At 36.0% G+C, this 26,933-nt stretch overlaps 1 protein-coding gene and 1 pseudogene across 1 annotated transcript; one reads left to right on the top strand and one right to left on the bottom strand.

Annotated features, from left to right (window-relative positions):
- Positions 1–10,403: 10,403 nt before the first annotated feature.
- LOC121476106 lies at positions 10,404–11,364 on the top strand (annotated as a pseudogene).
- Positions 11,365–20,746: 9,382 nt separating this feature from the next.
- LOC121476481 (olfactory receptor 52N1-like) lies at positions 20,747–21,701 on the bottom strand. Its single transcript, XM_041730534.1, is given in 2 exon segments — positions 20,747–21,107; positions 21,109–21,701. Coding segments are annotated over 2 exon segments (954 nt in total).
- Positions 21,702–26,933: the final 5,232 nt, after the last annotated feature.

Below are 26,933 nucleotides of genomic sequence, written 5' to 3'. Positions count from 1 at the left end.
ATTTGATGATGTGATGTTATAATGCATCTTGTATCCTATAAAATGCCCATACATTTTTTTTTAATCAAGTGAGCAAGTATTGGATTTTGAGGATACAGTGGAGTCCTTGTATAATGCTGGTGCAAATATTAAATCATACAAGAGATGTGGAAAACAGCTCTGACAAATAGACAAAAAAGCCAAGCACAATTACCATATAACTCAACAATGCAACTCCTGAGTATATACCCAAATAATTAAAAATAACTATAAGAATAAAAACTTGTACATGAATTTTCATAATAGCATTATTAGCCAAAAACTGGAAATAATTCAAATGTCCATCAGCTTTTAAATGCAAATAATTAGGTATATTCATACAAGGAAACTAATTATCCATTAAATATAAAATATTGATACATGGTATTATAGATATGAACTTTGAAAACATTCTGTTAAGTGAAAAAAGCCAGACACAGAAGGGTTCACCTTTTATCTACATCTTGTTTGATTGCACTTATGTGAAATGTTCAGAACTAGTTAAGTCTACTGAATTAGAAAGCAGATTAGTTATTGCTCAGGGCAGGAGAGAGTGCAATTGAGAGTGACTGATATAATGTCTACTGAGTTTTGTTTTGAGCTAATGAAAATGTTCTGGAATTATATAGTGCTGATGGTTTCACAGCCACTTAATTTACATTTCAAATGGTAAAATGATTAATTTCATGTCATGTGAATTTCACCTCAATTAAATATAAAATAAAATTTAAAAACACTGTCAGTGTTCTCTACGTAGGTAATTATTGTATTATTTCCTACAATGTAAATGATATATATGTCTAAGAATAGGAAAATCGATAAATAAATCATGTAATACATATGATACACTCTTATGTAATTATATTACTGAATAATTTTGTTCTAATGCACTTGTTTTTAAATGTCAATTGAAAATTGCAGACTCTGCATTTTAATATGATATTGTCTAAATCTTTTTTCAAAAATGTGTATAGCAAATATTTGTTAAGAAATGTATCAGAAGTTACCTCTACTCTTTTTAATTTTAGTTCAAATTATCTCCTTCAAAATGCATTTTTATTTTTCCAATTAATAAAAACACAGGCATTACTTTTATTATTAAATTAAAGGAATACAAAACTAAAATTACTTAGTTTTGTTATTTCCCTTATAAGCACTTTTATCATTATTATCTCAAAATTCAGGTTCATTCAGTAGAGCAGCTGACTCTTGGTTTCAGCTCAGGTCATGATCTCAGGGTTCTGGGATCCAGTCCCACTTTGGGCTCTGCACTCAGTGGAGAATCTTGTGGATTCTCTCCTTTCCCTCTGCCCCTCACCCAGCTGGCATTCTTTCTCTCTCTCTCTCTGTTTCTCTCAAATAAAGGAATAAATAAATCTTAAAAAAAATGCTTTGGTGCCTACATATTCCTAACAATGTATCAGCTTAATTAACCCAAACTTTTAATGAATTTCTACAATTCTGTGAAATTATCATCAATCTTATTTTTTTAATCAAATAAATAAACATGTGAATGAATGTGTATGAGAGGGATTGCACCATTATGACAAATTTTAAGTACTTTCAACTCCTGTCCTACTGGCCTGACAAACAACCACAGCTCCTCAATCAATATTAAAATTGGTAGCATTGATTAATTAAATGTGGCTGTATTTATTCTGATCCTCTCCATATGTAATTCTCATACATAGCAAACAGATATAGATACATGCATAGAAAATTATTATTTATGTATCTATCATCTTACATCTATCATCACATGACAAGAATGTAAAGTTTCCACTCATCTTCCTCCTCAGGGTGACTAGAGTCTCATATCAGCATCTGTGTCTCTGATGTTGTATAATAGCCCCCTTGGGATATATAATAGACATTTTTCTTTAAAGATTCAGTTCAGTAATATAGATATCAAGGGATTTAGAGGTTTAGGACTGTGCATGTACATATATTGTAGAATTGTGCTGTTTTTACCAATACCCTTAACACCTGGACCAGATGGCGTTCAGCCTACTATTTTGCTGTCCAGAAACTGAGGTATTAAAAGAATATTAAAAGGTGAGAGTAGTAAGATTTTTGTTGTTGTTGTTACTTCTAAGTTGAATTGGAGAGAAGCTTTGTTAAAGAGGAAAGAGGATTTGGGTGCACATGAGTTGATTTTTATATTCTCAGAAGCACAGGTTTGCTTCCATACATCCATTTGAAGGCAGAAGTTTTATAAAAGATTGGGTTTCCATTTTTTAAAGATTTTATTTATTTATTTGACAGAGAGAAAGAAAGAGGAAGGTAGAGGGAGAAAGAGAAGCAGGGTCTCTGTTGAGTAGAGAGCCCCACACGGGGCTTGATCCCAGGACCCTTGGATCATGACCTGTGCTGAAGGCAGGCATTTAACTGATTGAGCCACCCAGGCACCCTAAGATTGGGTTTTCTTGAAAACTGTTATTTCCCCAATTCTCAGATTACAATTTAGTGTAACTTTCCATCATGATTATGAATATCTATGTTATTTTCCTAAACAAATAGGAATTATTGGTTCTGGAAGTCTCATGGTAATCACCCTTGTCACAAGAAAAAATAGAATAGCTACAGAATAGTTCTCAGCTCTGGTCAAAACACTTGCTTTTTAGCTGCCCTCCTATTGTCCCACAATGAGAACTTAATTTACTTGCTTCATTTCTAGATAGATTTATTTGTGACTGTGTTCCTTTCATTCTAGATAACAAAACCTACTTGGAGGAACCCACTGTCATATTGAAAGAAGAACATGAATTTACATTGAGGACAATCTAGTGAGAAAACAAACTTACTCTTTATGGGGATTGAAAAAGAGAATAAACCACAGACCATATAGAACTGTACTTTATAAGTGGTGATATTCCTTTGTTAATGTAAACTAATTCAATGCACCTGTCCACCCATAAGTCAATTTTTCTTGCAGAAAAATTAAATTATATTTAAATCATTTACATTTATTTTGGAAAAAGCTTGAAATAATTTGTCATTAACTCTCTATTACTTGGTGTTAATCTGGATCTTTGAGAGTTTTGAAAATGTATTGAAGATTACCATAATATCTCATAACAATAAAACCAGTTTTAGTAATCAACACTAGAACTATCAAAAAGAAACATGAAGAACATAACTAGGATATCTATCTCACATGTAGGCAATATATTCTTAAGAATGGAGCCCCCTCTCCCCAAAAAAAGAATGGAGCCCAAGTAATCTCAGACATTCTTCCTATTTTCAATTTATGAGTATTTAGCATTCCCTAATTTTTCTATTTTCTTCAGTTGCATAAACACATAGAGTCAAGAATTTACTGATCAAAAATATTGCAAGGGTAGAAATGGGGAATGACTCTATTTTTTCAACAACTTTAACAATTTGTATACCTTAGTGAAATATTTACAATAACATATTTCAGAGTCTATCTTGTTTTCATAGTAATCATTTATATGTTTGTAAATATACATGTATATATACATATATATGAATTGTAACAGTTCCATTCCTTAATAATTTTCCCCCAAAAAAGCCAAAAATGCAATGTAGGCAAACATGAAGTAGAATTTATAAGTTTGATAGAAAGAAACTTGACGACAATACTGGTATGTCAGGAAACAGAGTCTTATATTGTAAACTCATATTATTCTTCTGTCAATTTTACAAATTACAAGGCCTTTGTTAGCCTTTCAATGATTAGCTTTTAGTCCACAGCATTGTTGTCAAACAGTAAATTGAAAATCAGCTAATGAGGCCCCTGGGTGGCTCAGTCAGACAAGCATCTGCCTTTGGCTCAAGTCATGATCCAGGGTCCGGGGATGGAGCCCCATCTTGGCTCTCTGCTCAGCAAGGAGACTGCTTTTCCCTCTCCCTTTGCCCCTCTCTCCCATTGATTTTATTTCTCTCAAATAAGCAAATAAAATCTTTAAAACAAAATATAAAATCAGCTAATAAGTTGAGAAATATTTAAGCAAATTCCTTTTTATTTTTTTTTATTTTGTCTGCTTTTTATTATTTTTTTAATTAATTTTTATTGGTGTTCAATTTACCAACGTACAGAAAAACACCCAGTGCTCATCCCGTCAAGCGTCCACCTCAGTGCCCCTCACCCATTCCCCTCCAACACCCGCCCTCCTCCCCTTCCACCACCCCTAGTTCGTTTCCCAGAGTTAGGAGTCTTTATGTTCTGTCTCCCTTCCTGATATTTCCCAACATTTCTTCTCCCTTCCGTTATATTCCCTTTCACTATTATTCATATTCCCCAAATGAATGAGAACATACACTGTTTGTCCTTCTCCGATTGACTTATTTCACTCAGCATAATACCCTCCAGTTCCATCCACGTCGAAGCAAATGGTGGGTATTTGTCGTTTCTAATTGCTGAGTAATATTCCATTGTATACATAAACCACATCTTCTTTATCCATTCATCTTTCGATGGACACCGAGGCTCCTTCCACAGTTTGGCTATTGTGGCCATTGCTGATAGAAACATCGGGGTGCAGGTGTCCCGACGTTTCATTGCATCTGAATCTTTGGGGTAAATCCCCAACAGTGCAATTGCTGGGTCATAGGGCAGGTCTATTTTTAACTCTTTGAGGAACCTCCACACAGTTTTCCAGAGTGGCTGCACCAGTTCACATTCCCACCAACAGTGTAAGAGGGTTCCCTTTTCTCCGCATCCTCTCCAACATTTGTGGTTTCCTGCCTTGTTAATTTTCCCCATTCTCACTGGTGTGAGGTGGTATCTCATTGCGGTTTTGATTTGTATTTCCCTGATGGCAAGTGATGCAGAGCATTTTCTCATGTGCATGTTGGCCATGTCTATGTCTTCCTCTGTGAGATTTCTCTTCATGTCTTTTGCCCATTTCATGATTGGATTGTTTGTTTCTTTGGTGTTGAGTTTAATAAGTTCTTTATAGATTTTGGAAACTAGCCCTTTATCTGATATGTCATTTGCAAATATCTTCTCCCATTCTGTAGGTTGTCTTTTAGTTTTGTTGACTGTATCCTTTGCTGTGCAAAAGCTTCTTATCTTGATGAAGTCCCAATAGTTCATTTTTGCTTTTGTTTCTTTTGCCTTTGTGGATGTATCTTGCAAGAAGTTACTGTGGCCGAGTTCAAAGAGGGTGTTTGTTGCCTGTGTTCTCTTCTATGATTTTGATGGACTCTTGTCTCACATTTAGATCTCTCATCCATTTTGAGTTTATCTTTGTGTATGGTGAAAGAGAGTGGTCCAGTTTCATTCTTCTGCATGTGGATGTCCAATTTTCCCAGCACCATTTATTGAAGAGACTGTCTTTCTTCCAATGGATAGTCTTTCCTCCTTTATCGAATATTAGATGACCATACATTTCAGGGTCCACTTCTGGGTTCTCTATTCTGTTCCATTGATCTATGTGTCTGTTTTTGTGCCAGTACCACACTGTCTTGATGACCACAGCTTTGTAGTACAACTTGAAATCTGGCATTGTGTTCCCCCCAGCTATGGTTTTCTTTTTTAAAATTCCCCTGGCTATTCGGGGTCTTTTCTGATTCCACACAAATCTTAAAATAATTTGTTCTAACTCTCTGAAGAAAGTCCATGGTATTTTGATAGGGATTGCATTAAACGTGTAAATTGCCCTGGGTAACATTGACATTTTTACAATATTAATTCTGCCAATCCATGAGCATGGAATAGTTTTCCATCTCTTGGTGTCTTCCTCAATTTCTTTCAGAAGTGTTCTATAGTTTTTAGGGTATAGATCTTTTACCTCTTTGGTTAGGTTTATTCCTAGGTATCTTATGCTTTTGGGTGCAATTGTAAATGGGATTGACTCCTTAATTTCTCTTTCTTCAGTCTCATTGTTAGTGTATAGAAATGCCATTGATTTCTGGGCATTGATTTTGTATCCTGCCACACTGCCAAATTGCTGTATGAGTTCTAGCAATCTTGGGGTGGAGGCTTTTGGGTTTTCTATGTAGAGTATCATGTCAATGGCGAAGAGGGAGAGTTTGACTTCTTCTTTGCCAATTTGAATGCCTTTAATGTCTTTTTGTTGTCTGATTGCTGAGGCGAGGACTTCCAGAACTATGTTGAACAGCAGTGGTGAGAGTGGACATCCCTGTCTTGTTCCTGATCTTAGGGGAAAGGCTCCCAGTGCTTCCCCATTGAGAATGATATTTGCTGTGGGCTTTTCGTAAATGGCTTTTAAGATGTCGAGGAAAGTTCCCTCTATCCCAACACTCTGAAGGGTTTTGATCAGGAATGGATGCTGTATTTTGTCAAATGCTTTCTCTGCATCTAATGAGAGGATCATATGGTTCTTGGTTTTTCTCTTGCTGATATGATGAATCACATTGATGGTTTTACGAGTGTTGAACCAGCCTTGTGTCCCAGGGATAAATCCTACTTGGTCATGGTGAATAATTTTCTTAATGTATTGTTGGATCGTATTGGCTAGTATCTTGTTGAGAATTTTTGCATCCATGTGCAAATTCCTTTTTAAAAAAATTTCTGCATGTGCTAATAAAATGAAAAAGATAATTTCAGTCCTTTCTGTTATTTTGCTTGTGGAAAAATGTGTTAAACCTGATGATGACATAATCTGGTATGATTAACTTTAATTGTACACTACAACCATGTGATCTACTGTTTCTCAAAGGCGATTTTTATCCAAAATTTATGTTTTTATTTTCTATTTTGTCTGACATTGATACTTCCTTCCAAATTTGTTTATGTCTTTGATATGTTAGTACGTATTTTGTTTCCTGAAAATGTGCATAACTTATTGTTTTATATGCATATTTTTATTTATTTTTATTTTTTTTTAATTTTTATTTATTTATGATAGTCACAGAGAGAGACAGAGAGGCAGAGACACAGGCGGGGGAAGAAGCAGGCTCCACGCACCGGGAGCCTGATGTGGGACTCGATCCCAGGTCCCCAGGATCGCGCCCTTGGCCAAAGGCAGGTGCCAAACCGCTGCACCACCGAGGGATCCCTATATGCATATTTTTAAATATGTAAGTCATATGTGTATATAAAAATCATTATGTAATATGACCAATTAATAGCATGATTTATTTAATTGACCTTTTTGTCTAATCCAAAATGTATTTTTTTCTCTGCATTATTTTTCTTTGCTTTTTTGGGATTTTCTTTGTTTTATCTATTTTATGAAAGATTTTTTTTATGATTTTAAGTTTCTGTTGCATGAAGTAGACATCATAGTTCTATTTCTTCTTGTGGTTCCTTTTATGTTTTGCAAAAAATAATATTTAGACAACAGCATAATAATTCTTGAAGTCTGTTAGAAAATTTGATTCATTTTTATATTAACTTGTTTACTCACTCAAAAACATCTGTTGATATCTAATATGTGCATGAAAACTTGCTAGACACTGCAAATACAAGTATCAATACAATATGTCCAAATATCAAGGGTTTGGTTAAACTGTGGCTGATTCAAGAACATCAGTAGGTTTTTACTATACCATGATATTAGAATACAGAAAAGAGATTGGTCCATCAGAAATCGTATTCCTTACCCATAAAGTTGGCCACTTTTCCAATTATGTCATACTAAGAAGATTTAAGGAATGGTTCTCTGTCCTTTCTGAGAGCGAGTTGAGTCCTTCTGAAGAAGATAATAATTGAAGCTGGATTTGGTGGTGGAAGGACACACAATATAGGGTTGCCAAATCACAAAGCTAATATTACTAGAGTGATCTAAGAAAGACCAAACATCAATGGAACGAATCACTGATCTGGAACAATCCTAATCATGCTTCATGTTCAAGAGTTTTGCTTCCCTTTTGAAAGATTCCTGATTTCCAAAAGTTAGTTTAGTTGCAAGTTTCTATCTACTCCTGCATGAGTCTGTGATGACACCAAAATGATCTTCAAGGAACTTTCTTATTAATTAGTTTGCCTTGTGTTGCATTGCTATTTCCAAAAGTGTTGCTTTCTGAAGTATCTAATCTTTCATTCTTTGTTTTTAAGACTTTATTTATTTATTCATGAGACACAGAAAGAGAGGCAGACACATACACAGTGGGAGAAGCAGGCTCCTCTCATGGAACCATATACAGGACTGGATCCCTTGATGGGGATCACACCCTGAGCCAAGCAGATGCTCAACTGCTGAGCTACCCAGACATCTCTCTTTCATTCTTTGTGAGAATAAAGATATAGGTAGTAAAACTAATGTCTGGGGCACAGAAGTGAGTCTTGATGAGGAATTTGATCGAATCAATTAAGTTAATAGAGTTAGACTTGGCTAGGAAGGCAGGGAACAGGGAAACAGCACTCTCAGACTCTGGCTCTAGCTTCCTAGATATTGTTATTATTTTTTTATTTGAACTTTAATCATGTAATAAACTTGCCCATGGCAAACTAAAAAGAAAAAAAAGAACAACTTGGTAAATCTGATCCATTCACTATCTTTAACAATATTAACTATTTTCTAATGATGACTAGAAGCTTATTTTTGGAAGGAACTTTAACAGATATGTGGAGAACCAGCTGCAGAGCCTATCTGAGAACTGAATCTCTTAGTTCTAGGGACCCTGGAGATATGAGAGGTTCTGAGTCAGCACACTGAGTCTAGACCACATTGTTCTCCAGATGCAGCTCCTCTGCTCCCCCTCTTTGAGTCAATAGCCTATTTTACCTTTTGAAGTAAACATGTTCTTCTCTGCTTCCCAAGTTAATCATTCCTAGGCCTATCTGTTAGCTCTCTTAATAAAAACTGGAGGAGGCAAAACCTCGGGGTCCAAACCCGAGTCTGGTCTGAGTCCGAGTCGGATTCTCAGTCCCCCTGTCCCCTATATTAAAATTCGGTGAGACACCAGTCTTTCTTCATTTCGTTGCCTCCGACTATCTTGGATCTGTGGCACAAATACCGTGCTATAAATGCATATATATGATGTGATAAAGGCTGAGAATGAAGCATTATAAAAAATGAGAAGGTCAATTCCAATATTCATAATAAAGGTGAGAAATTCCAGTGTTCTTCAACTCCAAGAACGCTAACAACCAGCCATATATTCCTGCAGGAAACAGGTTGGTGGATAATTTTCTGAACAAATGGAGAGTCCCTGAGAAAATACATATAACACTGAACTAAGAATATCTGCACTGAAGCAGAGGTCCCTATTGAAGCTCCCAAAGTAAATGATACCAATTGATGATACTCACTCATCACCTGGAATTTCAAGTTAGCCTTCTAAAGCCTATTCATTAAGTGTAAATTAATAGTCAAACATTGAATGACATTTGAGAAATAGTTCCAAAACTAAAGTTAAAAAACAAAGCAAGATATTAAAAAAAAATGTTTGAACCTTAGAAGCTATGAAAGCAATAGTGGAATACAAATATGTAACTTCTCAATTTATCTTTCTTTAAGTATATGAATGTCATTACATAGTTTAAAATTAGTATATCCACTAGTCTTTATCAACATTAATTATTGTGTGTTTATATTATGCCCTTAATATTTGAAATATTGAAAACAAATAGAAGATATTTAGTAGAAACAGATAATGAAAATCTTCTTTCAGCTTTTTATTAAAATATTAATAAATGATGAAAATGTCTTGGTTATAGTGTAATTTGATTATAACAACACTTCTGTCAAATCATTTATCTTAAACTTGATTTTTTTTTCATATCTGTTTTATTCATTACTGTGTGACCAGCTGAACTGCTTTATGAAGCAAAGTAAGTCCTAGTGGAAGAATGTTACACAAAACCAGAATCAACTGGACTCAGAAATACTGAAAGTTTCTAGGTATATTTCTATCTTTTAGAGTAAGTTGACATTAGACAGTCCAATAGCATTTTTGGACATCAGTTCTCCAATTTAAAAATGGATGTACTAAATTATGTCATATGTTTTAATGACAATTATCTAACATTCATGAGTATTTCACAAATTCTTGAATACTTGAATTTTTACAAAAGGGATATTCTTATATTCTTTCATCTAATCTGTTATAAAAATATTTCCCTGCGTAATAATCTCTACTCTGAATCTATACCTTTAGTTGCTAAAAAAAAAAAATACAACTCTTTATCAAAACCAAGCTTAAGAGACCATGCTATAGTATCAGATTGCTTTCATCTTGTTCCCTCCATGACTTGTACAAGATGGAAAGTAATGACCAAGTTTCTAATAACTCCAATGTTCTCTTTCTCAATTATGACAAGGTAGAAATAATATGACCTGTCTTATGGAACATCATGATTCCTGCCACTAGAAATGTCTAATAAATGTCTGTAGCAGAATAAGAAAAATGAAGATGAAGAATCTTACACTTCAATATCATTAACCAAATAATGTCAGAGAGATTATTAAGAATAGTAACTTCAAATACTTTTTTTCTCTTAGTGAAGGATGCTCCAGGATCTTAGACATTCCAACATCTCGAAGTCCCAAGTCTCTGAGTTCATTCTGTTGGGATTCCCAGGCATTCACACCTGGCAGCACTGGCTCTCCCTGCCCCTGGCACTACTTTACCTCTTAACTCTCACTGCCAACATCCTTATCCTGATCATCATCAAACAAGAGGCCACACTGCACCAGCCTATGTACTATTTCTTGGGGATCCTAGCTGTGGTAGACATGGGACTGGCTACCACCATCATGCCCAAGATTTTGGCCATCTTATGGTTCAGTGCAAAGGCCATCAGTCTCCCTGAGTGCTTTGCTCAGATGTATGTCATACATTGTTTTGTACTCATGGAGTCAGGTATCTTTGTCTGCATGGCTATAGACAGATATGTAGCCATTTGCCAACCACTACGTTATCCATCAATAGTTACTGATTCTTTTGTCGTCAAGGCAACTGTGTTCATAGGCACTCAGAAACAGTCTGGCTACCATCCCAGTGCCAGTGTTGGCTGCTCAGAGGCACTACTGTTCCAAGAACCAAATTGAGCATTGCCTATGCTCTAATCTTGGAGTCACTAGCTTATCCTGTGATGACAGGACCATCAACAGCATCTACCAGCTATTTCTGGCCTGGACACTGATGGCGAGTGACCTGGGTTTGATTTTTTTATCATATGCTCTGATACTCCACTCAGTGCTGAAGCTGAACTCAGCAGAAGCTGCATCCAAAGCCCTAAGTACCTGTACTTCCCATCTCATCCTAATTTTATTCTTTTACACTGTCATTGTTGTCATTTCTATTACCCAGAGTGCAACAATAACTCTTCCCCTCATCCCAGTTCTGCTTAATGTACTACACAATGTTATTCCTCCTGCCCTCAATCCCATAGTGTATGCATTCAAAAACAAGGAGCTCAGGCAAGGCTTCTATAAGGCTCTTAAGCTGAATATCAAGGGCAACTAACATGGAGAAGGGGCTCACTTAGGTAGTTTACTCATATATTTATCCTTATATTTTCCAATCATTATGCATGGCAGAAATACTATAAAAAAAGAGCACGGTGGCATATTTTCAGTTAATAAATCAAATTGGTGGCAACAAGTGAAATTTTAAATAATTCCAACAGGTATGAAATATCTTTGGGTTTCAAGAAATATATGAAATCTTTTTATATATGAAATCTTTGGGTTTCAAGAAAAAATCTTATTGCAAAAGAGGACCATTATGATGCTTATTGTCTCAAGGGATCTAAGGGAAAGGCAAGTGAAATATACTACCTGAACTTCCTCAGAGCTTTTTGCTTCACATTATCTTTTTTCTATCATATTTCACTCTCTTATTTCTTGTTTAAGAATGTCTTTATCCAGATCTCAGTTCATAAGGAAGAAATACTAATTGTCCAAATTAATCATATTCATTAGTTCAAGATATTTCAGTATCCATTGGAATATTTTTTTCCCATTATAAATCCCCATGGAAGGATTCCCATTGATCATGTTTATTTGGGGAAATCCTTTCTGAAATAACCAACCATTATCCAAGATCCATATCCTTCATGTATCACTTAGTTAGAAACTAAATAATGCCCTTGGATGCAAAATAGCAAGAATTAAAATCATGAGAATAGTACACTGTTAAGACTATTAAAATATTGCAATCTGAATGCCTAGGAAAAAACTTTACATGAATATCAACATAAACAATGGTCTTTATAACTTGGTAAAACTTTAACAATTACATATTACATATATATAGTTAGAGTACATTATATATAGTTAGAGTACATTAAAATTTTCATATTTTGAACTCAGGGCATCTAACCACTGAATTATTAAACGACTTTGGAGTTTGTATATTTGTAAGATAACTCCCATAGGTTACATGTTGATAAATTGGGCAGGAATGAAAGGGCAGGTTTCAGAATGAGGTGGGATGTTACTAGGACAGTGAGCACTGAAGAAGCAAGGTGAACAAAACATTTCAGGCAATCTATATTGGGATGTGATACACTCTCATAATTTCACTGCTTGTAAAATGTATAGCTAACATTATGAATTTAAAAAGTATCCGGATTGCTTTTCATTTTGCTGATGCATGGTTACATTATCCTTTTTTAAAAAAAGAAACATTTCATTTTTTATTCATGAGAGACATACACAGAAAGAGAGAGAGAGAGAGAGAGAGAGAGAAGAGGCAGAGACACAGGCAGAGGGAGAAGCAGGCTCCATGCAGGTTAGTCTGATGTGGGACTCGATCCGGGGTCTCCAGGATCATGCCCTGGCTGAAGGAGGCGCTAAACCGCTGAGCCACCCAGGCTACCCTACATTATCCTTAAAAAAATTATCAATGATCAAAACTAAAAGACTATGGTCACGTTTGAGATAATTTTTTAGTCATTTTTAATCCTTTTATTCTGTTATTCCAGACCACTCGTTTTTTCAAGGAGGCTTCATCCATTTAAAGCCATTCTGCTATTCAGTCCCATCTTACTTGGGGGACTCTCTAAGTCATCTAATTTATAAGTGTTAAATTGTATAAATAAATGCAGGGACTGGATTTCCTTCAGTCAATTCTTTGTTAATATCACAAATCTAGACTTGGAAATGTATTGAAAGTATCAACACTGTAGGAATTCAGGGTAATCTGTTAGTGTAATGTGTTGTTAATTAGTTCATATTTTTTGTTAATCAACTGGTTAAGTGATAGGTACAGTCTTGCCCTAGACACAGTCAAAAGATCTTCCATTTGCATTATCAAAGAACCTTCTTAATTTTCACAATACAGCAGTTCATATCATAGCATATGTACCAATTGTACATCTGTCTGGATCTCTAGACCAAATATCCCATGAAAAGATTAATGACTTATTCATCTCTCTATCAGTAGCATTTGGTTTAATGTCAGAAATATAGTGCAAGTTATAAATCAATACTTTTGATTGAATAAGTACTTTTTCTTCACTTTAAATTTAACAGTCACTGACTTACAATTTATATCACAATTAGCATAATACCTAGCTTGTGATGTGTTAAATTTGGAGCTTCTACAGAAGATATTAGTAATGTGGAAGAACTTTGGGAGTTGCAGGACTATGTCTAAGAGACACACTAAGCCTCATGTAGCCACTTGGAGAAGTTTCATTTCTATCTCCAGATTCTGTCTAACATATGGAGATGTAGAATTGGGTTCAACTTCAGCCAGAGAGATAGACTACAGAGGGTAAGGCTTATCATCAAGTGTATCCAGACCATGAGTTGCTATTAACAGTATAGTATGTTTTAGCTTGCTAGAAATCTCAGGGTAGTGAATACTAAAACAAAAATGTTTGTTACTCTGGAACCCTTAATACAGGATAAGAGAATAATTTAAAATGCTGCTCAGTAAAATCAACTTCTGAAGCTTAAAAATAATGTATGTCTGATATGATACAGTTCATCTGTCTAATCCAAGTGTAAAATAAAACATATTTTATTCTCATCAAGCAAGTTTATTTTAAATTAATATTATTCATTTTGTTTGAGCTAGTGTTAAAGGTTTGGGTTCATTCATTTGCAACAAGCTGGGGAAGAGCAGGTCTTTCTATATTGAGAATTGACCTATTCTTCTGGCATTAATAAGTTGAATTATAGATTTTTACGTGAAATAAAAATTCTTATCTTCATTGACATAGCAACTGAGATATATGTCTAAAATGATTTCTTCTTTTTTTAAAGATTTATTTATGATAGACATAGAGAGAGAGAGAGAGAGAGAGAGAGAGAGAGAGAGGCAGAGACACAGGAGGAGGGAGAAGCAGGCTCCATGCCGCGAGCCCGACGCGGGACTCGATTCCGGGATTCCAGGATCGCGTCCTGGGCCAAATGCAGGCACCAAACCGCTGAGACACCCAGGGATCCCTAAAATGATTTCTAAAAAAATTTTATAAGTGTCTTTACATGATTCTCTTTTCATCTAGATTTAAACTTTGTCTTTTTTTTTAATAAATTAATTTTTATTGGTGTTCAATTTACCAACATACAGAAAAACACCCAGTGCTCATCCCGTCAAGTGTCCCCCTCAGTGCCCGTCACCCATTTCCCCCCACCCCCCGCCCTCCTCCCCTTCCACCACCCCTAGTTCGTTTCCCAGAGTTAGGAGTCTTTATGTTCTGTCTCCCTTCCTGATATTTCCCACACATTTCTTCTCCCTTCCCTTATATTCCCTTTCACTATTATTTATTTATTTATTTATTTATTTATTTATTTATTTTTTAATTAATTTTTATTGGTGTTCAATTTACCAACATACAGAAAAACACCCAGTGCTCATCCCGTCAAGTGTCCACCTCAGTGCCCCTCACCCATTCCCCTCCAACACCCGCCCTCCTCCCCTTCCACCACCCCTAGTTCGTTTCCCCGAGTTAGGAGTCTTTATGTTCTGTCTCCCTTCCTGATATTTCCCAACATTTCTTCTCCCTTCCTTTATATTCCCTTTCACTATTATTTATATTCCCCAAATGAATGAGAACATACACTGCTTGTCCTTCTCCGATTGACTTATTTCACTCAGCATAATACCCTCCAGTTCCATCCACGTTGAAGCAAATGGTGGGTATTTGTCGTTTCTAATTGCTGAGGAACATTCCATTGTATACATAGACCACATCTTTATCCATTCATCTTTCGATGGACACCGAGGCTCCTTCCACAGTTTGGCTATTGTGGCCATTGCTGATAGAAACATCGGGGTGCAGGTGTCCCGACGTTTCATTGCATCTGAATCTTTGGGGTAAATCCCCAACAGTGCAATTGCTGGGTCGTAGGGCAGGTCTATTTTTAACTCTTTGAGGAACCTCCACACAGTTTTCCAGAGTGGCTGCACCAGTTCACATTCCCACCAACAGTGTAAGAGGGTTCCCTTTTCTCCGCATCCTCTCCAACATTTGTGGTTTCCTGCCTTGTTAATTTTCCCCATTCTCACTGGTGTGAGGTGGTATCTCATTGCGGTTTTGATTTGTATTTCCCTGATGGCAAGTGATGCAGAGCATTTTCTCATGTGCATGTTGGCCATGTCTATGTCTTCCTCTGTGAGATTTCTCTTCATGTCTTTTGCCCATTTCATGATTGGATTGTTTGTTTCTTTGGTGTTGAGTTTAATAAGTTCTTTATAGATTTTGGAAACTAGCCCTTTATCTGATATGTCATTTGCAAATATCTTCTCCCATTCTGTAGGTTGTCTTTTAGTTTTGTTGACTGTATCCTTTGCTGTGCAAAAGCTTCTTATCTTTTTTTTTTTTAATTAACTTTTATTGGTGTTTAATTTACCAACATACAGAAAAACACCCAGTGCTCATCCCGTCAAGTGTCCACCTCAGTGCCCGTCACCCATTCCCCTCCAACACCCGCCCTCCTCCCCTTCCACCACCCCTAGTTCGTTTCCCCGAGTTAGGAGTCTTTATGTTCTGTCTCCCTTCCTGATATTTCCCAACATTTCTTTTCCCTTCCTTTATATTCCCTTTCACTATTATTCATATTCCCCAAATGAATGAGAACATGCACTGTTTGTCCTTCTCCGATTGACTTATTTCACTCAGCATAATACCCTCCAGTTCCATCCACGTTGAAGCAAATGGTGGGTATTTGTCGTTTCTAATTGCTGAGTAATATCCCATTGTATACATAAACCACATCTTCTTTATCCATTCATCTTTCGATGGACACCGAGGCTCCTTCCACAGTTTGGCTATTGTGGCCATTGCTGATAGAAACATCGGGGTGCAGGTGTCCCGACGTTTCATTGCATCTGAATCTTTGGGGTAAATCCCCAACAGTGCAATTGCTGGGTCGTAGGGCAGGTCTATTTTTAACTCTTTGAGGAACCTCCACACAGTTTTCCAGAGTGGCTGCACCAGTTCACATTCCCACCAATAGTGTAAGAGGGTTCCCTTTTCTCCGCATCCTCTCCAACATTTGTTGTTTCCTGCCTTGTTAATTTTCCCCATTCTCACTGGTGTGAGGTGGTATCTCATTGTGGTTTTGATTTGTATTTCCCTGATGGCAAGTGATGCAGAGCATTTTCTCATGTGCTTGTTGGCCATGTCCATGTCTTCCTCTGTGAGATTTCTCTTCATGTCTTTTGCCCATTTCATGATTGGATTGTTTGTTTCTTTGGGGTTGAGTTTAATAAGTTCTTTATAGATTTTGGAAACTAGCCCTTTATCTGATATGTCATTTGCAAATATCTTCTCCCATTCTGTAGGTTGTCTTTTAGTTTTGTTGACTGTATCCTTTGCTGTGCAAAAGCTTCTTATCTTGATGAAGTCCCAATAGTTCATTTTTGCTTTTGTTTCTTTTGCCTTCGTGGATGTATCTTGCAAGAAGTTACTGTGGCCAAGTTCAAAAAGGGTGTTGCCTGTGTTCTCCTCTAGGATTTTGATGGAATCTTGTCTCACATTTAGATCTCTCATCCATTTTGAGTTTATCTTTGTGTATGGTGAAAGAGAGTGGTCCAGTTTCATTCTTCTGCATGTGGATGTCCAATTTTCCCAGCACCATTTATTGAAGAGACTGTCTTTCTTCCAATGGATAGTCTTTCCTCCTTTATCGAATATTAGATGACCGTACATTTCAGGGTCCACTTCTGAGTTCTCTATTCTGTTCCATTGATCTATGTGTCTGTTTTTGTGCCAGTACCACACTGTCTTGATGACCACAGCTTTGTAGTACAACCTGAAATCTGGCATTGTGATGCCCCCAGGTATGGTTTTCTTTTTTAAAATTCCCCTGGCTATTCGGGGTGTTTTCTGATTCCACACAAATCTTAAAATAATTTGCTCTAACTCTCTGAAGAAAGTCCATGGTATTTTGATAGGGATTGCATTAAACGTGTAAATTGCCCTGGGTAACATTGACATTTTTACAATATTAATTCTGCCAATCCATGAGCATGGAATATTTTTCCATCTCTTTGTGTCTTCCTCAATTTCTTTCAGAAGTGTTCTATAGTTTTTAGGGTATAGATCTTTTACCTCTTTGGTTAGGTTTATTCCTAGGTATCTTATGCTTTTGGGTGCAATTGTAAATGGGATTGACTCCTTAATTTCTCTTTCTTCAGTCTCATTGTTAGTGTATAGAAATGCCATTGATTTCTGGGCATTGATTTTGTATCCTGCCACGCTACCAAATTGCTGTATGAGTTCTAGCAATCTTGGGGTGGAGGCTTTTGGGTTTTCTATGTAGAGTTATCATGTCATTGGCGAAGAGGGAGAGTTTGACTTCTTCTTTGCCAATTTGAATGCCTTTAATGTCTTTTTGTTGTCTGATTGCTGAGGCGAGGACTTCCAGAACTATGTTGAACAGCAGTGGTGAGAGTGGACATCCCTGTCTTGTTCCTGATCTTAGGGGAAAGGCTCCCAGTGCTTCCCCATTGAGAATGATATTTGCTGTGGGCTTTTCGTAAATGGCTTTTAAGATGTCGAGGAAAGTTTCCTCTATCCCAACACTCTGAAGGGTTTTGATCAGGGATGGATGCTGTATTTTGTCAAATGCTTTCTCTGCATCTAATGAGAGTATCATATGGTTCTTGGTTTTTCTCTTGCTGATATGATGAATCACATTGATGGTTTTACGAGTGTTGAACCAGCCTTGTGTCCCGGGGATAACAGTTACCACTTTTAATGTAAATCTTGGAAGTCAAACTTTTACCCTCCTGGACAGAACTTCTATATTTCTTGTTTTTCTTTCATATTTGATATTGCCTTGTATTTTTTTTCTCTTTATGTGAGACTTTGCAGCTCTATTTTCTTTGGTTTACACACTTTTGCCATTGTTCATTCTTTTCTATTATAAAAGACATTTTCTTTTTTTATTAATTTTTATTTATGTATTATAGTCACAGAGAGAGAGAGAGAGGCAGAGATACAGGCAGAGGGAGAAGCAGGCTCCATGCACCGGGAGCCCGATGTGGGATTCGATCCCGGGTCTCCAGGATCGCGCCCTGGGCCAAAGGCCGGCGCCAAACCGCTGCGCCACCCAGGGATCCCTAAAAGACATTTTCTAATTGTCTGCTTATCCCCTTTCCCAAATCCTTTAATTGTTTTATGGGTGAAATACATTATCAGACATCTGAAAAATATTGATGCTGGAAATAGTCTTTTGTAAAGATAAGATTGGTGACATTGGACAAATATAGAAGGGAATGTAATCCTGATCTGGTTGTAAAGTAGTACATATTCATACGCAATATTCATATCAATATTTATGTCATTAGTGGTAATGATCTTAAGGACAGGAAATTAAAAATATATCTGATTAACAATGAGGTTGGAAGTAGTAGGGAAAGAAACTACAGACACATACATTTGAATATATATAAATATGTACACATTTATGTATATACATTTACACACCATATGCACACACACGTACATAAATCACACACACACAGAGAAATGTATATAAATCATACACAAGTGACAGATACTGTAATTGAGTTACAGTCCTTATTGTCTATAACAGGGTAGTTTGTAGTCAAATTAAAGTTCAACTATAACTTGCAGGAAAAGAAGAAATCATCAAAAAGAAAAAAAGCCATACACATACACACACACAATATTTTTAAGAGGCTATTATGCTGAGTGAAGTCAATCGAAGGACAAACATTATATGGTCTCATTCATTTAGGGAATATAAATAATAGTGAAAGGGAATAGAAGGGAAGGGAGAAGAAATGGGTAGGAAATATCAGAAAGGGAGACAGAACATGAAGACTCCTACCTCTGGGAAATGAACTAGGGGTGGTGGAAGGGGAGGAGGGCGGGGGGTGGGGGTGAATGGGTGATGGACACTGAGGGGGGCACTTGATGAGATGAGCACTGGGTGTTATTCTGTATGTTGGCAAGTTGAACAACAATACAATATAAATTTATTATTAAAAAATAAAATAAAATAATAAATTAAAATAAAATAATAAAATAAAATAAAATAAAATAAAATAAAATAAAATAGAAGAGGCTATCTCTGGAAAGAAACTAGAAGATATTTTCAAGATGGAGGTTTTTTAGTTTTTTATGATTATCTTTTCTGTGTTGTTTGATCACAATTTGTACAAATATACATGTTATTTATACTAAATTTCATATACTCTGGAAAGAAAATAAAGTAGATATACTTCATAAGCTATGGATAGACAGCACAATAGTTGAGGAAGAAAATGCTTCAAGTTTAGAGAGATCAGGAAATGTTCTCAAGACATATTTTGGTTTTTATAAAGATTTTATTTATTTATTCATAAGAGAGACAGAGAGATAGGCAGAGACACAGGCAGAGGGAGAAGCAGGCTCCTCGCAGGGAGCCCAATGTGGGACTCGATTCCGGGACCCCAGAATCATGCCGAAGACAGGTGCTAAACCACTGAGCCACCCAGGGATCCCCTCAAGACATATTGTAAATAAATATTTTGTTGAACTATAATATGCATGCCAAAAAGGGCACACATCATAAAAGTATAGCTTCATGAAATATCATCAGGTGGACAAACTTTGTAATTACTGTTCAGGTCAAGAAATAAATCATTGGTGGCACACTTCAGAAACACTCCTCATACTCTATTCAATCATTCCTCAGGCTTTCATTCTCAAAGTTAAACATCAGCTTCATTTCTTTTTTTTTTTTTTAATTAACTTTTATTGGTGTTTAATTTACCAACATACAGAAAAACACCCAGTCATCAGCTTCATTTCTAACACCAAAATTAGTTTTGCAACCTTGTGAACTTTATCTAAATGAAATCACACGATGCATATTACTTGGTCTTTTTCAGTCAACATTTTATTTGAATAGGCTACTATTACTTATTTATTCAGTTTGGATGTTGATGGAAATACATTCTGGGTATTATGAATATGCTGCAACTTACATCTTTTAGAAGTTTTCTGGTGGACATATATATACACTGCTATATATACAGTTGATAAACTTGTGAAAGAAAGTAGGAGAAAAGAACTTGGGAAAGAAGAATGAACTCCAAATGGTTTCGGCAGAAGAATGTTGAAATAAATAAATTACCACAGACATTGATGAACACAGCTCCTGTTTTGCCAGGGATTTAAATTTTTTAAAAAGTTCAGAACTCCAGTCCTAGTGGTCCAACAATTGTCTCCAATGAGTAAGAGTCTTTTAAGAACACAGAATTTCAGGAGAGAAAGTCTGCCTAATGGGCATAGTGGTACCCTTTAAAGGAAGTAAAAGAACTAAAGTTCCATGGAAGTATTTCCTGTGGCCAGATATCTGTTTTCATTTGGAGAATTCCTTATAGACTTGGTGATTTCAGCCTGGCTAAGAGAATCAAACTTCTCAAAAGATTCTACTTAAATGCTATGAGAATTGTCCTTTCCCTTAAGCAAGAATCTAATGACACTTTCTCGTATCTGCTTGGTTTTCACCCCATACACAATAGGGTTCATTGTGGGAGGCATGAGCAGATAGAGATTAGCCATAATAATGTGTATGTGTGGAGGAATGGTGTGTCCCCCAAACCGGTGGGTAAAGAAGGTGAAGAAGGCTGGAACATAGGTGATGACAATGGCACAGATGTGGGCAGTACATGTGCTGAAGGCCTTCTGCTGAGCATCTGCTGATGAGAGACTCACAACTGCTCGAAGGATCATTGTGTAGGAGATTGTGATGCACAAGATATCAAAGCCCCCAATCAGAAGGGCAACCATTAATGGCATTGATCCTAACATTGCCACAGGATACCTTGGCCACAGACATGTGGTCACAGTAGGTGTGCGGTATGACATTGCCCCTGCAGTATGGCAGGCGCTTGGTAAGGTAAGTGAAAGGGATAACAAGCATTACACCTCTAAGAAAAGTGAGGAGTCCAGCCTTGGCAATGACTGAATTAGTGAGGATAGTAGCATAGCGCAGGGGGTAGCAGATGGCCACATAGCGGTCCAGAGCCATGAGCATGAGCACCCCAGATTCCATCCCTGTAAAAGTGTGCACAAAGAACATTTGGGCCAAGCAGGCCTTAAAATCAATCTCCTTGAGGTTGAACCACAATATGCAGAGTGTGTTGGGCAGAGTGCTGGTGCACATGAGCACATCTGTGAAGGAAAGAAGAGCTAGGAAGATGTACATAGGTCTGTGCAAGGTCTCTTCAGAGTAAATGAGGTACATAAGGCCAAAGTTCCCTGTGATGGCAATGCTGTACATGGTGCACAAGGGCAAGGAGATCCACAAATGTACTTCTTCCAGCCCAGGGATGCCATTTAAGATGAATGAAGCTGGAGTTAGGTTGGTAACATTTAGGAATGACATAACATCTGTTGGAATTTCATGGTACATCAGTTACAAAATTGCTCTGTAAGCAGGAAAAAAAAATGGTTCAAAGAGTAACTGACCAGCAGGATTTTGTTCCTAATAATGGCAAATTTGTCTTTCTTGTAGATTAATCACTAGATATGGTCTTTTATGTTGACTATGTTACATATACACTGTTTGGGTCCATGTCTTAAGCATTAGATATTGACAAGATAAACTGACTGAATTTAGTGGATGTGCTGGATCTGGATGTATCTAGGGTGTTTGGTTATCATGGTTTTGTTATTACAATTTGCTGTCCATTCTCCCAGCTGAAGCTGGTTACAAACTGACCAATTGGATGATCAAGAATTGATTAAATATTTGCCATGTGCTAAGGGCTCATCATTTTGGTCAGAGATATCTATTCCATTCTGAAACGTTAACAATTTTCAATGCTTCTTGTGGGCTCACCTTTCTAAAGTAATCAGTTTTATTAGTGTACACCATGACAATGATTTCAAGGCATTAATTTTAGCATAAATTTCTCCCCTTTTGGTTTAAAGGGAACTTAAATTCAGAAAACTACAAATCATAGAATGATCTTAAAGGTAAAACAATAATTATCTTATTAATATCATTAAATAGTCACCTATTATTGATTTTGGATCACTACCACCGTAAATAGTGGGTGAAGAATCACTGGGAATGCAGTAACTTATGAGACATTAATGTTGTTCTAAGGTTAGAGTCTAATCCAATGTGAATAGAGATACTCATCACTTTGAAACAACGGACATTTACTTTAAGCACATAAAACTTTATTTTCTCTCTGTATTACAGTTTTAGGGAGCCATATAATTGAATATTTCTCAGCCTACATAATTTTCAAAACTTATACTTTTTCTAGTATAAGGGAGATATCCAATACATTTTTAAAGCCCATAAAAAAGGATGCTGTGGAAGAATAAGGACTGACAAAAACATTTAAAAATAGTAAGGAGGATAATATTTGGTGTGATAGTATATTGTGAGGAGATAAGAACAAAGTTATGAGCATGTGGTGGATGCAAATAGGATGCAAAAGTCTGATGAAGTGGGCTATGTGGGGCTGGGATATGCTAATTTGGAAAAAATGTACGAGTAGTGAAATAAGAGGGTAGTCCTATCAAGGGGTGTTGAAGGGAAAATAGTCTCTGAAAAAAAAATTTATAGTGTCTCCTAAACATATGAGAGGTGACCTCCCTGCCACTTCAGAGGTGTCTCTGTTGGAAGTCTAAGACTGTAGGTATTTGGCTCTGCTCTCCTCATATGTCTTTTATAAAAATTTTATATCTTTATTTTTTAAAAGATCAAGGCTGAGTATATGAAATCTAGAAGCGCTTAGAGTTGAGAGATAATTCAAATATCATAACTATGAGATGAGATGAAAGCAATTTCCTGAAAGGAAAAGTGAACCAGAAACAGAAAACTATGGAATAAGGCTGTATCACTCTTCTGTTTCCTTCCACTGCGTCTTGGAAATACTCGTTTTAAATTCCATAGCCAGTGGGACTGATTACCTCTCTTTAGAATACTCCTCACAAGGATTATATCTCAATAGCTGAAACATTAATGTTTTAATCAAAAGTGAAAATGGACCAGATAAGCCAGTATGTAAAAGCAGCTGTATGGTAGGGTACACTGTGTCTTTTCAAAAGTTAGGGGAATAACCCTACCTGACAACTATGTTATGCCTCATCTCAGCTCAGCTATCATAATTTGCACCCATTCCCTTAATAAGAATGCACCCCAAATTCAGAAATCTGCTCACCCTGAAAGCTACTGGAGTTCTTCAAGGAACTGAAGACATATCCACAGATTAAGTCATATTCATGTCTATGTGATGTCTTTGGTCCTGCAGGAAGGATCTGAGACCTATATTGAGACCATGAGGAGGTAGGAGAAGGGAAGTTTTCTATTCTGTGCGTCTCTCTCTGTGTGTGTGTGTGTGTGCATGCAAGTGCATGTATGTGTGTATTATGTGTGTGACATAGTCTAAAGTTGGGAGCTGGGAAAACTTAATTGCTACTATTTCTTTCTACTATAGTCTCAGAGGAGAATGATTTCTTGTGTGTGTTCATAAGAAAAAAAAAAAGACTTAGGAATCAGATATATCTGGGTCCTAAGGACCCTGGCTCAGCCATTGGGAATTGTCTTAGGAATTATTTTCTCCCAAATTATAGTCTAAGACTTTTGAGGGAATATTTTTATAGGTACAACAAAGCATATGTAATCTGAAATAATTTAGACTTTCAGAATGAAATCTTTTTGAAAGAAAGACCCTGTCTTCTACCTTTTTCAAAATTTAGAACAATGCATGCACAAAATTGGTATGGAAAAAATATTTTGAGGGAAAAATTAAATAATCTTGATACAAAAATTGAGCTTTATATGTGATCTTGTATTTAGTGTTCTTGATAAATTTACTTTTTAATGTTAACATTTTATATAGATTATTTTGGATTATCTAGATGCATAGCATCTCTTTGTGAATGATGAACATTTTATTCCCCCTTTCTTGTATTTTTTTGGTATCTTTTTCTTTCCTTATGACACTAGCTACAACACTCCTCTTGTGCAATATTTAACAGGAGGAGTGATCAAGGACATCTTTGTTTCTTCTAGTACTAAAGCCTACTAGGGCTAGAGAAACCTGGTTCTAAACAATCATGTGAAAACATGAATTTATACTATAACTCAAAAGCACAGCAGTACAACAATAAAAGTTATTATAAAATAAAAAGAGGTCACTTGTTTGGAATAAATCTTATTTGACTACTTATAGTAATATACAATAATTTATAATAATGTGCCTGTGCTTGCTGGTTGATAAATTCACTTGGACTTTCAGGTGTACCCCCATACCCTCCATACACATATACCTTGATACAAACATTTGGGATGTTCAGGAAAGTGTAATTCATTGCTGAGAAGAAAATTCTGGATTAATATAAACTCACCGTCATGAATATCTGCTATAGATTTTTATAGGTATGTTTTTTTCCAGCTCTATTGAGATATAATTGACATATTGTGTAAGTTTGTGTAAGGTTAAGGTGTACGATGTGATTATTTGATACAAAATATTTGCCACAATACTACTGTTTAACATGATTAACCTCATATAGTTACCATTCTATTGTTGTTATTGTGGTGAGAACATTAGAGCTCTACTCTCATAGCAACTTTCAAGCATACAATACAATATTGTTAACTATAGTCATCATGCTGCACGTTAGATTCTCTAAAACTTCTTCATTTTACAACTGTACAAGTTTGTACCCTTTGATCAACATCTCCCAAATTTCCTTAACCTTCCCCACTGGCATCCACCATTCTACTGTTTCAATGAGTTTGATGTTCATAGATTCCACACATAAGTGAGATCATAAAATATGTGTTTCTCTGCCTGACCTACTTCACTCAGCATAATGCCATAATCTTGTCATAAATGGCAAGATTTCCCTCTTTCATATGAATGATATTCTGTCAAATACATATGCTACATTTTCTTTACCCACTCATTCATCTCTAGACACTTTAGTTGTTTCCATGTCCTGGCCTGTTGTGATAATGCTACAATGAACATGAATAGTGCAGATATTTCTTTGAGATAATGATTTTATATATTCATATATAAACCTAGAAGTGAGATTGCTGGATGATATGGTATTTCTATTTGTAATTTTTTGAGGGAACTCTATGCTGTTTTCCACAGTGGCTGCACCAATTTGCATTCCCACCAACAGTGCACCAGAGTTTCCCTTTCTCCACATCCTCTCCAAAATTTGTTATCCACTGTTTTTTGATAATAGCCATGCTAACAGATTTAGGATGATCTCCTTGTGGTTTCAATTCACATTTCCTTGAGGATTAGTGATGTTAAGCATTTTTTTTTATGTTCCTGTTGTCCATTTGTATGTCTTCTTTGAAAAACATCTATTTAAGTCCTCTGAACATTTTTAATAAAATCATGAGGGTTTTGCTTTTTTTCCTGAGCTATATAAATTGCTTATATATTTTGGATGTTAATCCCTTACCAGATATATGGTTTGTAAATACCTTCTTCCAGCCTTCACGTTGCCTTTTCATTTTGTTGATTGCTTGTTTTGCTATGCAGAATTTTTTTAGTTTAATACAATCTCACTTGATTTTTGCTTTTGGTGTCATATCCAAAAAATCATTACCAAGACTTAAGCCAAGGAGATGGTCCCCTACATTTTCTTCTAGAAGTTTTATGGTTTCACATCTTGCATTGAAAAAATAAAAGTTAAAGAAAGATTTTTTCAAAACAAAACAGAGAAAAAGATCATGGAGTCATAATTTTAATCAAAAAGCTTTCAGGTTAAATCCATACCCCAGAATATAGAAGAAAGGTAGAAAACTAACCGTTAAAAAAAGAAAACAAATTAATAAAGAAAGCTTTCACTACATAGAGCTTAACAAAGCAATTGGCTAACTGTAAAAACTAAAATCTTTCATGTTTACCAGCAACTATCAGATATACAGTGTAAAATGAACATGGCCATGGTTTGTAAGTTGTAACTTATTATGTAATTTTTAGCTCATCAACCCCTCTGTGACTATTCTGACTTGGAAAATCCAGACTCACAAAGCTTAGACTTATAAAGTCTAGATCATACTAAGTCCCACAACAGCTGTGTGTAATAAGTAGGTGCTCACATTTCTTAATTGACTATAATATAGTAAACACATCTACAAAGAAAGACCTCTTAGAAGAAGAGAAATTATGTGAGGAGTTTAAAAACTCAGTGTTTAAACAAGGCCTATACATTGAAAATCATTCAAGGGGGCAAAAACAAGCACTAGTGAATGGCCTGAGAATATGAACACATACACCGAGACAGTTTACAGTATAAAACCAAGGGAGATCGGGTCTCTATTATAATGTTTGCATCACTTTTAGTATTCTTTTGATTCATTAAGAGGCCCAAGACTACTTAGTAGGATCACATAACATAGTGTGGGTACAAAAAGATTATTTTTCTCCTAAGTTTATTATTTTTTTTATTTTTTTAAATTTTTTTTAATTTTTAATTTTTATTTTTTTTCTAAGTTTATTATTTATGTCATGTAAAATATTTGTTCATCTTTGATCTCAGACTGAAATTAATCTCACTACTATCTTCTTGTGTAGGACATCTATCTTTACTGGCACAGAAGTAACATGCTTAGCAGTTGACTACC

Source organism: Vulpes lagopus, chromosome 15, assembly GCF_018345385.1.
Source record: "Vulpes lagopus strain Blue_001 chromosome 15, ASM1834538v1, whole genome shotgun sequence".
Taxonomy (NCBI): domain Eukaryota; kingdom Metazoa; phylum Chordata; class Mammalia; order Carnivora; family Canidae; genus Vulpes; species Vulpes lagopus.
The sequence above is the reverse complement of the archived record's forward strand: the minus strand, read 5'-3'. Positions and strand labels throughout refer to the sequence as shown.